The following is a 14,593-nucleotide window of genomic DNA, read 5'->3' on the forward strand; positions in this document are numbered from 1 at the left end:
GTACATGTGTGCATACTGTGTGCGTGCATGTATATACATGTGTGTGTGCATGTGTGTATTGTGGATACTGTGTGCGTGCGTATGTGAGTACATGTGTGCATGTGTGTGGACACGTGTGTGCATATGTGGATACATGTGTGGATGATCTGTATGCATGCGTGGATACATGTGTGCATGTATATGTGGATACTATATGCGTGCATGTGTGTATACTGTGTGCATGTGTGTGTGGATACTCCATATGCATGTGTGGATACGTGTGTACGCATGTGTGTATACTGTGTGCATACATGTGCGGATACATGTGTGTGTAGATACACATGTGTGCATATGTGGTGCTGTGTGCATGCATGTGTGGATACTGTGTGCACGCATGTGTGGATATACTGTGTGCGTGCATGTGTGGATACGGTGTATGCATGTGTTTTCTGTGTGCGTGCATATGTGGATACTGTGCATGCCTGTGTGTATACTCTGTGCATGTGTGGATACTGTGTGTATGCATTGTGGATACATGTGTGCATGTATGTGTGGACATGTGTGCATGTATGTGGGTACACATATGGTTGCTCTGTATGCATGTGTGGATACATGTGTGCATGCACATATGTATACTGTGTGTGCACTGTACGTGCTCTGTGCATGTGTGTAACTGTCTTTGCATGCATGTGTGCAGACCGTGTGTGCTTGCATGTGTATGCTGCATGTATACTGTGTGCGTGCATGTGTGTATACTGTCTTTGTGTGTGCATGCATGTATACTGTGTGTGTGTTTGCATGTGTGTATACTGTGTGTGTCTGCAGTTGGACCTGTGTTAGCATCTCTCTGTTCTGTGCATGCACGCACACACGACTGACTTTTCTGCACCACACCTTGTCAAGGAAGACCAGAGTCGGTCTGTAGTTAGAACAGTAGAAACCGGTGTTGTTTCTACAAATGAGGTTTTTTCATGGTTATTGCAATAGGGAGAAAGAGATGCCAGTGGAGAACTGACTCATCTCAACATAGGACGGACAAGTGGGGATTTATGGCCACAGAGCAGGGGGTGGGGAGGTCAGTGATGGAAAGTCACTAAGAGGTGGCATGGGGAGGGGGATTCTTGCCAGACGGGCCTAACAGGATTCTTGCTCTAGACAGGTCCGTGGGGGGCTGAGGAACCTCCTACTGGGGGGGCACACTGAACCAACTTAGCATGATTTTCCCTACTGTGGGTGGGGCCGGCCAAAGACAGGGCTCTCTGCCAGAGGGTATGAAGGATCTCCTGCTCCTTCCCCAGGAGACATGGATGCCCTGGAACTTGCCAGAAAGCTGCAGGAGGAGGCCACGTGCTCCATCTGCCTCGATTACTTCACGGACCCTGTGATGACGGCCTGCGGCCACAACTTCTGCCGGGAGTGCATCCAGCTAACCTGGAAGAAGGCCAAGAGCAGGAAAGGGGGCAAGAAGCGGCGGGGCTCCTTCCCCTGCCCCGAGTGCCGCGAGCTGTCCCCTCAAAGGAACCTGCGGCCCAACCGCCTGCTGACCAAGGTGGCCGAGATGGCGCGGCAGCACCCGGCCTTCCAGAGCCAGGACCTGTGCAGGGCGCACCAGGAGCTGCTGAAGCTCTTCTGTGAGGATGACCAGAGCCCCATCTGTGTCGTCTGCAGGGAGTCCCGGGTGCACCGGCCCCACAGGGTGGTCCCCATAGAGGAGGCTGTGCAGGAGTACAGGGTGCGTCCAGGCTCAGGGGAGGGGGGTGCACATGGAGGACAAGTGCATGCGTCAGGAGGCTGGCGGGAGAACAGCTGCCATAAGGGACAGCCCAAGTGTGGGACCATGTGACCGAAGTGTCCGCACGCTCCCGCGACAACGCAGGGGGCTGGGTCACAGCTGTTGGGAAGTCCTGGCTGATGGAGGCCCTACCCGGGTCCCTCCAGTCAGGGCTCCAGCAGCATCGGTTCCTGGCGGCTGGTTCTGCCCTGTGTCCTCTCTGGGCACTGGGCAGGAGGTGCGAGGGCACGAATCCCGGTGTGGGGGGCTCCACGCTGGTGACCTCATCACCCCCCATGGTCCTTCTCCCTGTTCAACCGTGAAACTTCCCAGGAGAGGGGGGTCATAGCACCTCTCACTGCTCAGCAGTTTGGATCCATAGTCAGGAGAGGGCAGGCCTGGGAAGGTGTCTTTCTGAGGCTGATCATCCTCAGCTGGCTCCAGCCCAAACAACCCTCTTGACAAAGGGGCATGTTTTGGGAGGCATGTGTCCACCCGCAGCCCCCCTCATGGTTTTCCTGGGGGGTGAGCCTCTGGGGGCATCACCCAGATGCCCAGGAGTGAGGGGCCTTGGACCCCAATCCTGCGGCCTGTGTGTCCCACAGTTGAAGCTGGAAGCGGACATGGGGCACTTCCGGGAGGAGTTGATGAAGACGGGGAAGCTGCAGGCCAGGGAGAAACAGGCCTTGGCTGAGTGGCAGGCAGGTGCTGGGGGCTAGGGTGGGTGCTCACAGCAGCCCTGTGGGGTGGGAGAGCCTGGCCTGCGGCCCCAGAGCCCCCGCAGGGCCTGCATGAGCCCTCGATAGGGGTATGGAGGTTGTGAACACAGATCCCAAGCTCAGAGTCCCACCAGAATCAGGATGGAGAACCTGAGGTCAGCACAGGCTGGCCGCGTCACAGACACAGGAATGAGGGCACGCAGGTGGTGGGGACCCCCCAGGTGACCCCACGAATGCTCCCACCCCTCCCAGGAGGACTTTTCTGTGGGTCATCAGGGCCCAGGGCCAGGAGGAGGCCAGCATCCAAGCTGGTAGGTGCAGCCGGCCAGGAAGGGAGAAGACATCACGGGCAGCAGGTCCTCACGTCTGCCCCCCCAACCCCCTGCAGGTGAAGGTTAGGGAGCAGAGACAGCGCATCCTGGTGGAGTTTCAAAAGATGGGCCTCCTTCTTGTGGAGGAGGAGCAGCGTGTCCTCCAGGCCCTGAAGGAGGAGGAGGAGGAGGTGGTGGCCAAGCTGCAGGAGAGCTCGACCACCCTGGAGAGGCAGAGCCACGCCCTGGAGAGGCTGCTGCTGCAGCTGGAGGACAGGAACGAGCACACACCCCTGCAGATGCTGCAGGTGAGGGTCGACCGCACCCCTGCTGGCCTGGCCTGCAGGCCTGGCAGGGGAAGGGAAAGATCTCAGCACCCCTGCTGGCCTTGGTGGGGAGGGGAAAGAGCTCAGCACCCTGCTTGCCTGGTGGGGGAGGGGAAAGATCTCAGCACCCCTGCTCGCCTGGGCATGGGGGAGGGGATCAGGCCCAAGTGTGCTGTCATTGTACCTCCGCCCCCACCACTGCAGGAAAGGCTCTGACAAGGTCAGCCAAGGCTGAGTGACAAAGACCACAGGCCTGAGGCTCACAAAGCAGACGTATATTCTCTTGGGAGCCTGGGGGCTGGGAGTCTGCGTTCCCGGGGTGGGCAGCTGGGGCTCCTCTGCAGGCTTCTCTCCTCGCCGTCACAGACAGCTGTGTTCTCTGTGTGTGAGGTGAACGTTATAACCACTACACCATGGAAACTGTGTTCTCTGTGTGTTTCTGGGTCCACATCTCCTCTTCCTGCAGGGGCATCCATCCTATGGGATCAGGGCCCACCCTAGTCACCATAACCACCTCTGTAAAGACCTCATCTCCAAGTACAGCCGCCTTCTGAGGCCCTGGGGCTTGGGGCTGAGGCGTGTGCATTAGGAAGACAGTGTGCCCAGGCTCCAGGCCTGCAGGGAGGTGGCCTGGGGCAGCTGTGGTCAGCGTGGTGAGGTGGGGCATAGACACGCTGGCCCAGATAGGCACCCATGACTTTGCAGGCAGGAGGGAGTCATGCTACTGCCAGCAGGACAGGAACAAAGGCAGGGCCCAGGCAGCCCAACGAGGGCCTGACCACAGGGGGCTGTGGTGCCCCACAAGTGGGACAGGTGTCAAGCATGGGGAGCGATGGAATCCCTGGCAGCAGACAGGATTCCCCACGTGTGCATGCAGGCACACACACACACATGCATGCACGGGCATGTTTACACACCAGAGGCAGAGGCCGCCTGCTGGGCGCTGGGCATCCTGTATGTCTGAGTCAATCCCCACGTTTGCCTGTTGTCCTGACCTCCCGTGGGCTTTGTGCCCAGGAAACCCCCTCCTGCGGATGACAGACTAAACAATTGCCCAAATGTTAGGGAGTGCTTTGTCTACTATTAAAAAGCAGCTGGTCTGCAGGAGAGTACATGGACATCTGACTCACTCAAGGCTGGGCTAAAGTACCAAAGGCCCCATTTGATGGCTGGGGGTCACGTCCCCCCACCGCTGTCCCTCGTGAGCCAACAGCTTCCAAGGGGGGAGAGCAGGAGGCCTGGTGGCCAGAGGTGGAGGCTTCCTGTGTGCAGCCACGACAGGGGGATGGCCCACAAGTGGGTACAGGGTCTTGGGAAAGCACCCTGAAGTCCTTCCAGCTCTGCAGACCAGAAATACAGACATGACGCCCCAACCCTAATGAGGTCCTGCCCGTCTCCCTCCCCCCTGCCCCCTTCCTGCTTTGTAGGACATGAAGGAGCTCCTGAGCAGGTAGGCAGCCACCTGCGGGGGGAGGCAGTGATGGGCACAGGGAGGACTCCGCATGGGGCCAGCGGGGACAGTGAGACCTGTGTCCACCGGAGGAAGAACAGCCTGAGTGTCCAGTACCCGGAGGCCACCCCAACCGTGCTGAGGACCATCTGCAGGGTCCCTGGGCAGATAGAGGTGCTCAAGAGTTTTCAAGGTAAGCAGGGACCCAGGGGCGCTGGACGACTCCCCGCCCCACCCCTGGTCACTCCAAGGGAGCCCGCAATGGGGGCGACAGTTGTCCCAACCTGCTGCTCCAGGGCATGCTTTCCGTTGTGTCCCTGTGGTAACCCAGGTGGAGATGCCCACACGGACCCCTGGCTCCTTCTCCATAGCGCCACCAATAGGGACAGGGACCCAGTCTCCTGGGGGAGGCCTAGGGGCTGGTGGGGGACAGCAGGGATGACCGGAGCCCTCTCCCCACGGCCCGGGCCTGTCTGCAGAGGATGTGGTGCCCGACCCCACCACCGCGTACCCCTACCTCCTGCTGTATGAGAGCCGGCAGAGGCGCTACCTGACGCCGCCCCTGGGGGCCGTGCCCCCCAGCAAGGACCGATTCCTGGCCTACCCCTGCGCCGTGGGCCAGCAGACCTTCTCTTCCGGCAGGCACTACTGGGAAGTGGGCATGAACCTCACGGGCGACGCACTCTGGGCACTGGGCGTGTGCAGGGACAACGTGAGCCGCAGGGACAAGGTCCCCAAGTCCCCCGAAAATGGGTTCTGGGTGGTGCAGCTGTGCAAGGGAAAGAAGTACCTGCCCGTCATGGCCACCCCAACCCCGGTCACGCTGGCCGAGCCCCCCAGCCACGTGGGGGTCTTCCTGGACTTCGAGGCAGGGGAGGTGTCCTTCTACAACCTGAGGGATGGCTCCCACCTGCACACCTACGCCCAGCATGAATTCTCCGGCCCCCTGCAGCCATTCTTCTGCCTCGGGGCCCCCAAATCAGGCCAGATGGTCATCTCTACAGTGACCCTGTGGGTGAAGGGCTAGGGGCAGAGGCTGGGGCAGTGTGGGTGGCCCGTGTTTCCTGGGAAGGTGGGACAGCGCAGCTCAGCGCAGGCCACCTGCCAGGTTTCTTTCTGTCTGCTGGCACCTTGGTGAGCCCCCAGCCGTGCAAGGCACTTTCACTAAAATGAAACATAATCCCGATTAAAGCAGTTAATGATAAGAGGTTATATTCGCACGCATTTCATGAAGGAAACTTGGACAGCCGCTGAGCTCCCTCGTGGACCGATTCCAAGGAAGGACATCCAGCCCCAGGCGCATGTGATGCGCTAGCTCTGGAATACGTGTGCCCACCTAGGAATGGAGCCAGAGGACTGGCCCCGCCGTGCTTCGGGTTATACACATAGAGCCAGGCCTCCAGGGTCCACCTGCTTTGTCTTCCAAACACTCGGTGTTTGCACCTTGCAGCAAAGGGGGGAGGGGAGGAGGCGGTGATGGGAAAACGAAACTCTGCAAACCGAATCCCTAAAAACCTCAGAGCCCTCCAGCCCTTATGTCGCACAAACCCGGGCGGAGTTCAGAGTAGGCGTCACGGGTGGGAGGGACTCCTTTCCACCCGCCGCTCTCTGCACTTTCAGGCGCATTCACAGCCCTGTGACAGGCCGGGTACCCCAGAACCCCAGTCAGTGCGTGCCTTCCCCAACGAGGCCAGAGCTTCTCCCTGCTCGCATCCTGCTCGTGCCCGGTCCAGGGGCGCACGGGACACGGCTTGGGGCTCGCCAGCGCAGCCTCAGGGCGCCCTAGTCCTCGCAGTCGCTGTGCTGCGCGGGGAACCCAGTGAACTCGCCGGGCGCCCCGTCGGCCTGGGTCTGCAGCGGGTCAGGACGAGAGACCGACGTGACCCCAGTGCTCCCAGTGCACTCGGGGGCCGCGGCAGCGCCGCCGCGAGGTCAGCGGGCGAACAGCCTCCAATGCTGTCCGGCCCGCGGGCCGCGTGACAGGCCGCAGCCAATCCGGGGCGGAGGCGGGTTGTTCCAAAAAAAAAACACACACACACACACACACACACACACACACAAAAACCAGCTGCTTCCTGCTTCCGCCGCGGCTCCTCTTCCTGTCCGCGTAGGGGAGCCGTGCGCCCCGCGTTCCCGGATCCCTGTGCCCCGCTCCCCCGGAGCCCCGCGCCCGCGGCCCCGGAGCCCCCGCGGCCCCGCGCGCTGTCCAGATCCCGGCCGCGGAGGCCCACGACCGATAGCGCCGCCTTCCTCCGCCCCAGCGGCGCCATGGCCGCCCCCGACCTGTCCACCAACCTCCAGGAGGAGGCCACCTGCGCCATCTGCCTTGACTACTTCACGGACCCGGTGATGACCGACTGCGGCCACAACTTCTGCCGCGAGTGCATCCGGCGCTGCTGGGGCCAGCCCGAGGGCCCGTACGCCTGCCCCGAGTGCCGCGAGCTGTCCCCGCAGAGGAACCTGCGGCCCAACCGCCCGCTCGCCAAGATGGCCGAGATGGCGCGGCGCCTGCACCCGCCGTCGCCCGTCCCGCAGGGTGTGTGCGCCGCGCACCGCGAGCCGCTGGCTGCCTTCTGCGGCGACGAGCTGCGCCTACTGTGTGCGGCTTGCGAGCGCTCGGGGGAGCACTGGACGCACCGCGTGCGCCCGCTGCAGGACGCGGCGGAAGACCTCAAGGTGCGGGGCCGGGCCTGGCCGGGGGCCTGGGCTGGGGTGGGGGATGCGGGGCCCTCGCTCCCAGCTGCGTGCAGCCAGTCCCAAACCCTCACCCTCCTGTGGGGCACGAGCCTGGAGATCAGGAAGAGGCGTGCTCTCTGGGAGGGGCAGGTCCTGCTGTGACTTACCATGGTGGGAGTCTGCAGGGGACCGGGCAGGTGGGACTGACCATTGGCCGGGATGGATCTTAGAGCGAGAGAAAGTTCCTCGCAGCTGGCCTGAAACAGCTCCTTGGGGCTGCACTTACCCCTAACCTTTTTCTCTAACTTCTTAGGTTCGTGTATGAGGCGTGCAAATTAACAAAGGCAGAGTAACGAGTGAAAAAATGCATAGTTTTACTAGTCTTTTTAAAATCTCATGTGGTACAAGGGGCTTCTCAGAGAAGTGAAAAACGCAGTTAGACTGAGTTTATGTTGCATTTTAACATCGAATGATAAACTGGGGAGAAGCACCTAGACAAAAATGAGATTTGGGCTTCCTTGGCTGGAGAGAAGTAGGGAATATGGAAGGGGTTGGAAACTGATGGAAAATCAGGGTTGTCTCAGTACGAAAGTCTGTTCAGTCAGACTCATCTGTGAGGAAGAGTCGTCTTTGCTGAGTGCTCTCCCCCTTTCTGGTACAATTAGGGAGAGGCAGAAAGGAGGAGGGCAGAGGGCCCTTCCTGTGTCTGCTGTTCCCCACTTGCTTCAGTTCCAAATAATCCTGGTGTGCAAGTGGCCTACTCTGGGGAGGCACATTCTGACCCCCTTCACTCCACTGGTGCCTAGCTGGTCTTTGTCCTTGGGATATCAAAGGGACTCTACCTGCCCCTCCCCCTACCTAGGGCTGTGCCTGGCATTCGCATGCCCTGGGGTGCTGACTCCCCAAAGCACCACCTCTCAGGCCTGGGTCCAGCTAGAAGTCCAGATGGAGCTGCGCAGGCCAGGACCCTCCTGAGAGCCCAGGGCAGGCCTGGAGAAGTATGGGGGTCGGGATTCGGGGGAGGTTAGGAGACGAAATACAGGCAAGGGGCCTGGGGTTCTGGGCTGTCGCCCTCGCCATCTCCTTTAAGGTTGTCTGTGTGTCATGCCCAGGACTGCGATTCCTGCCAGCTGACCTCCGGCTCAGCCACGTTTGACCGTTGACTGGAATAGGGCCCAGGCCCACACCGCAGAGCTCACTCTTGTCTCACTGTCCCGCAGGGGAAGCTGGAGAAGTCCCTAGAGCACCTGCGGAAGCAAATGGAGGACGCACTGCTGTTCCAGGCCCAGGCTGAGGAGACCTGTGCCTTGTGGCAGGCAGGTGGCCCAGTGCCTGAGGTCGCGGGTGGGGAGTGGCCGGCCCCTGAGCCCCTGCGGAGGGACACAGCGGTCCGGGCCTCATGCTGCTCCCGCAGAGGGATCAGGGTTCTACACCCTGCAGGGAACCCCCGTTGGGGGCGGGGCAGGGCCTGGGGTAGGGGCGGGACAGGACCTGAGCCCTCCAGTCTCCTCCCCCGCAGAAGATGGTGGACAGCCAGCGGCAGAATGTGCTGACGGAGTTCGAGCGGCTGCGTCGGCTGCTTGCTGAGGAGGAGCAGCGCCTGCTGCAGAGGCTCGAGGAGGAGGAGCTCGAGGTGCTGCCCCCCCCTCCGGGACAGCGCTGCCCGCCTGGGCCAGCAGAGCGCCCGGCTGGCCGAGCTCATTGCCGAGCTGGAGGGGCGCTGCCAGCTGCCAGCGCTGGGGCTATTGCAGGTGAGCCGCTCTGCACTCTGGGGTGGGCCTGTGGGGGCTCCGGGTGAGGCAGGATCCTGGTGCAGCCCCGGCAGTCCAGGCTCGCCCACTTAGGCAAGCTAGGGCAGGGATCCCAGGTGTGCCTCTGCAGGTGTGCTTGCGGGTCTCGGGGAGTGGGTACCGACCCTGAACTCTACCAGCAACGGCTGCCTGTCCTGGAGTCTGTTTGCGCTCTGACCAGGCCACTGCTTGGTGGCATCCAGGGTCCGTGGGTCACCAGGCTGGCTCCAAAGGCCCAGTATATGGAAAGAAAGGCCAGCAGGTGTCCCATGGGAGTCCTGTATCGGCTCCATGTCCTCCGGAGGCTCCTCGTGGCTCCTGACTCTTGGCCCTGGGTGGGAGTGAGGCCGCTGTGCAGCCCAGGGCACCTCCCACAGGGTGGAAGTCCCAGAGCCTAGAGGATCTTCAGGGACCAGGCAGAGGCTCCTGGCTGCTCTCCTGGGGTTTGAACTTGGTCCTTCACCCCACTGCCGAGACCTCCAGTGGATTCCAGTCTAGGAAAGAGGAAGAACCCCAGGCGAGAGTCTGGCAGGGAGTGAGGGAGGTGGACAGAGTAGGCTGTGGTCAGTGAGGTGGGGACTGGGTGGCTAATCGAGATAGTCAGGTCAGGAGAAGTGCATGCTGCTGGAGAAGCCAGAGAACTGGAGGTTCTGGAAAGAGGAGAGGTTGGCCCTGCAGGAGAGATGAGAATCCCAGGGCTGCATGAAGCGGGACTTGGGGGTCTTCCCTGAGATGTCCCAGTGCGTGGGTGGTCTCGGCTGGCCGGCTGCCCTCCTGGATTTTGTATTAACAGTGACCATCTGTGCCCCCACTGCCCCTCACTGCTCCCATCTGCTCACAGCACCTTGCCCTGGGTCTCTGCCTGGGTGGCGAGGGAGACCCTTCCCTCCTCCCCTCCTCCCCCAGCCCCAGGGCTCCCCTTGCCTGTGCTGGGGGTAGAGGTGAGGTCTGCTGCAGAGAAGGGCAGGAGAGCAGCCCTGGGCAGCCCCCTGTTTACTGGTGGGAATAAGGGAGGTCAGGTGTGCCCACAAGCATCTGGCCTCTGTTAGGTGGAGGCCCGCCCCAGGGAGTGGCTAGGCATCTGGTAACCGGGGCAAGCGGGGTGCTCAGACAGAGGACGTGCGGTTCGGGTGACTTCCAGGCCGCCACACGCCTGCATCCCAGCTTCCCTTCCAGGCTTGCCCTGTAGCCACCCTGTGTAGGTGGAGAGCCTTTTCCTAAAGAAACATGTGTCTCCCAAAGGGGCTGGGTAGGGTACATGGAGGCCAAGCTCTTTCCCTAAGGTCTGGACCCCTGCATGACCTTCACATCACAGAGGGTCTTGTGCAACGTATCCACACACACTGTTCCTGAGTGGGTCTGGACTGTCACTTTTCAGTGCCCTGGGGTGGGCCACGCACCCTGCATAACTACCAAGAACAGGCTGTTTCTGCTTTGCCTACTGCCCACACCAAGCTCCTTGTGCCCTGGGCCCTTTGCACGTGTCTCTTCCAGTCCTGCACTGGCCCTCTCACTGTATCTTTAGAAGCCTGCAGTTTCCTTTTGCCTTTGAGGCCTGCCATTGTCTTGTCCTACCCTCCTGCCAACCAGCCCACACACAGGCCATCGGTCATGTGTGTGCACATCTCCCTCCTCAAGGGAAGCCCTCTGTAGGACCCCGTCTTACCTCTGCATCCCCAGGTCTGGCCTGATAGTGGGCATGTGGTTGGAATCACCGTGGGTGAGCTGCCTGTGATTGACCGTGTGGACCAGCCAGGTCCCAGCCCTTCTCAGGGGTTGTTCTACAAAGTCCAAGGACTTCCCATCAGCAGCTAGTGTGTTTTTTTGGTTTTTTTTTTAAGATTTTATTTATTTATTTGACAGAGATCACAAGTAGGCAGAGAGGCAGAGAGAGAAGACGAAGCAGGCTCCCTGCTAAGCAGAGAGCCCAATGCAGGACTCAATTCCAGGACCCTGGGATTATGACCTGAGCCAAAGGCAGAGGCTTTAACCCACTGAGCCACCCAGGCACCCCAGCAGCTAGTGTTTTAAGTAATTGGATGTCCTAGTCAGCTCAGGCTGCATAACAAATAGCACAGGCTTAGGGGTTTAAACAACACACAGGTGTTGTCTCCTGGTCCTAGAGTCTGGAAGTCCCAGATCAGGCCTGGGTGGAGCTAATTTTTCTGGAGAGGTCTCCCCTCCTGGTGTCCTCACACCCTTGGCTGCCTGTGTGTATGTTTGCTCCATGTCCTCTTCTGAGAAGGACTGCAGGATCCAGGCCAACCCTGGTGACCTCCTTAAACCTTAGGCACCTCTGTAAAGACCCCATCTCCAACCACAGCCCCATTCTGAGGTCCTGGGGGTTGGGTCGCCGGCATTTAGATTCAAGGGACACGATCAGTCCGTGATGCTGAGGGAGATGCTTGTTTGTGTCCTATGGGAGAGCAGGGCATCCAAGTGGAGAGGCCTCACCTGGAAGGTGGGTGTGAGTTGGGGGCCTCCGGGAGGGCAGGTGGGCAGGTGCGTGGGACCGGGTGAGGCCGCAGACCCCAGACAGCCAAGTACCTGTGAGCCCTGGGAGGTAGGAAGCCCCAGGCCAGCACAGGCATGGCTCCCTGCTGGGGGCCCAGAGCCCCGCCCACCTGTACCACCCTGCAGGGGTGCTGGGGACTCTGGGCGGGTGAGCCCATAGCCAACGCCCTTCATCCTCCAGGTGTGTTGAGGGAATGAGGCTGGGTCTGCAGGTCTGGATGTGTCCAGAGTCTTTCCAGGGTCTCCTTGTCTGAGCTGCACTGGGGGGCAGCCCAGGGGTGGGTTCTGATCATGTGTGTTGGGCAGAGCGAGGTTCTGGGGGCACAGGTGGCCAGGATGGGGAGGCCCAGGTTTCGGGGCCAGGCACTGACCCCGCGTGTGTCTCTCCCACAGGACATCAGGGACACCCTGCGAAGGTAGGAGCTGCGGCCTCTCCCCAGGGCAGGTGGGTGGGTGGGGTGCAAGGGGGGCCACCCTCAGGGTGATGCCCACACACTGCCCCTGCAGGGTCCAGGACGTGAAGCTGCAGCCACCGGAGCTGGTGCCGATGGAGATGAGGACAGTGTGCAGGGTTCCGGGGCTGGTGGACGCCCTGCGCAGATTCCGAGGTGCGTCTGTAATCAGAGCAAGCCCAGGCTCCGGCTTCAGGGAAACCCAGGGTGGGGGGCTGTTAGGCAGAAAGTGCAGAGGTGAGACACCCCCCCCAAGGGGGGTTCAACTAGTGCTGGGGCACCTGCGTGGACCCCAGACCTGCGCCTGCTGCCTTCCTCCAGGTACCACAAGATGTGGGGAGGCAGTTGTAGGAAGCATTTAGCTCTAAGGGAGCAAGCTTCGCCAGGGGGCATGGACTATTTTCCAGAACCTTCCGAGTGGCAGAGACATGGCAGGGACAAGCCATTAGGGGATATTTTCAGAGAGGATGCCAGCTCACAGGGGACGTCTGCTCGCCCTGCAGGGGACGTGACCCTGGACCCTGACACCGCCAACCCCGAGTTGGTCCTGTCAGAAGACAGAAGGAGTGTGCGCCGGGGGGACCTGCGGCAGGTGCTGCCCGACAGTCCTGAGCGGTTCGACCCCGGGCCGTGCGTGCTGGGCCGGGAGCCCCTCACCTCCGGCCGCCACTACTGGGAGGTGGAAGTGGGGGAGCGGGCCAGCTGGGCGCTAGGGGTCTGCAGGGAGAACGCCAACCGCAAAGAGAAGGGCGAGCTGTTCTCGGGCAACGGCTTTTGGATCCTGGTGTTCCTGGGCAGCTACTATAACTCGTCAGAGCGGGCCTTCGCTCCCCTGCGGGACCCGCCACGGCGCGTGGGCATCTTCCTGGACTATGAGGCCGGACACCTGTCCTTCTACAGCGCCACCGATGGCTCCCTCTTGTATGCCTTCCCTGAGACCCCCTTCTCGGGGACCCTGCGGGCCCTTTTCTCGCCTCTGTCCAGCAGCCCGACCCCCATGACCATCTGCAGGCCGAAAGGCGGGCCTGGGGACTCCCTGGCTCCACAGTGAGGGGGCCTCCCTGCTGCCGCTGGGAAGCTGGGTGGCTCCTGCTGTCTTCTGAGGTGGGGGAGCACTCTGCGCGGACCACATAAACGGATACACGCTCGCTCCCAGAGGTGTGTCCCCATGTGTGCGTGTAGGAGGACGCCCCCACTCCCAGCATGAGGTCTGAGCTTTGTGCCCCCACCCCGCTCCCACAGCCCTGGAGCTGCTCCTCCAGAAAGCGGCCGCCAGAGGCAGCTCCAAGCCCTCGCACCTGTGTGCAGTTCTCCTGGAGAAGCGGGGGCGGGGTGGGCTTGGGTGATTGGCAAACAGGCCCGAGAATACGGAGAGCAGGACACCCAAGCACCATCTCCTCTCAGCACATGCCCCTTGGGGGCTTTGGGCCCCATCACAAAGGTTCAGCTAGGGCTAGTATGTGGACACCCAGGGTGAGCAGGCACTGAAGCCCCCGGTTCCTCTCTGAGCCACGCAGAGAACACCCCCCCCCCTCCGGTTCAAGTCGCCCTCACATTCTCTCCTCGCTGGCCAGGGAGCCTCCCGTCCCAGAACTCAGCACACCTGGACCCTGTCCCTCTTGCTCTGCCTGGGGACAGGTGAGGCCTCAGAGAGCCCCCACCATACACACCTCGTTAGAGTCGGATTTGTCTGCTTTGTTCACGTTTTGTCACCCTTCCTAAAGGTGTGCCTCTGCTTCTTTGTACTCTGAAATTTATTTATTGTCGGGACTGTTCTTGCAGGAAATAAACGGAGGTTGTCTGTAATGCACTGTCTGCCACTGGAGGAGGGGAGGAAATGCAGGGGCAGGGAAGGCTGCGGGGACAGAGAGGCAGGACCCCCAAGGGCAAGGTCAGGGGCGCTCTTCTGCATGTTCCTTTCACACATAGTCCTGGGGAATTGTTTCCTTGTTTTTTTCAGAAAGCCAGAAAATTACTCTGCATGGGCCACTGTTCAGTAACTAGGTACTTTACCAAGTACTTGGTTCCATGATCTTTGTCCCATTCCGGGGTTTTTGCAGTTCTGTATGTACACACCTTGTGCTGCCTTCAGCAGTTCCTTCCAGTTACAGACAAAGCCCAGTGCATCACCCACCCCCCCATGGAGCTGGGTTCTGGCGGTGCTGCCCACTCCTCCCGGAGCGCCTTCCCTCTGCCTTGCTTCCCAGATCTGGGCAATACTGGCTGTTTTCCCCAGGAGCAAGATCGGGCCATTAGGGTTTGGGGCTTGCACAATGGCCACCGGAAACCCAGCTGGTGGGACACCTTCATGGGTAGGAGCGCACACAGGCACGTGCAGGACACCAGGACAGACCCTCTAGCCACAGCTTGAGGACACACTGGGCGCCAGTGCAAGTCTGGGAACTCTCCACCCTCCTGAGGCATTCACTGAGAGCCCCGTAATACAAGATCAGTAGAAACATGAGGTCCCGACCCCCATAGTTTACGTATGGGGGGTAGGGGGGAATGTAACCTGAGGAAAGGGAGGAACTCGGAGCAGCAGCTTGGGACGCAGCTCGTGTGTTCAACAGGATGCTGTGGACGCATCTCGGGACACGGGGGCTGG

General features: G+C 60.8%; 2 protein-coding genes across 2 annotated transcripts; both read left to right on the forward strand.

The window, feature by feature from the left end:
- The first annotated feature begins 1,273 nt into the window (after window positions 1-1,273).
- On the forward strand, window positions 1,274-5,611 carry LOC111139425 (tripartite motif containing 17). Its single transcript, XM_022491677.1, has 6 exons — window positions 1,274-1,711; window positions 2,356-2,451; window positions 2,858-3,088; window positions 4,534-4,556; window positions 4,649-4,749; window positions 5,036-5,611. Exons 1-6 carry the CDS (start codon window positions 1,283-1,285, stop codon window positions 5,581-5,583), a joined length of 1,428 nt encoding a protein of 475 aa, XP_022347385.1. The 5' UTR covers window positions 1,274-1,282; the 3' UTR covers window positions 5,584-5,611.
- Window positions 5,612-6,762: 1,151 nt separating this feature from the next.
- LOC111139426 (tripartite motif containing 11) lies at window positions 6,763-13,794 on the forward strand. The gene is given in 7 exon segments (XM_022491678.1): window positions 6,763-7,232; window positions 8,453-8,548; window positions 8,752-8,871; window positions 8,873-8,983; window positions 11,930-11,952; window positions 12,044-12,144; window positions 12,492-13,794. Coding segments are annotated over 7 exon segments (1,407 nt in total). The 5' UTR covers window positions 6,763-6,824; the 3' UTR covers window positions 13,040-13,794.
- Window positions 13,795-14,593: the final 799 nt, after the last annotated feature.

The sequence above is a fragment of the Enhydra lutris genome, unplaced genomic scaffold, assembly GCF_002288905.1.
Source record: "Enhydra lutris kenyoni isolate GAN:26980312 unplaced genomic scaffold, ASM228890v2 scaffoldscaffold106, whole genome shotgun sequence".
NCBI classification, from domain to species: domain Eukaryota; kingdom Metazoa; phylum Chordata; class Mammalia; order Carnivora; family Mustelidae; genus Enhydra; species Enhydra lutris.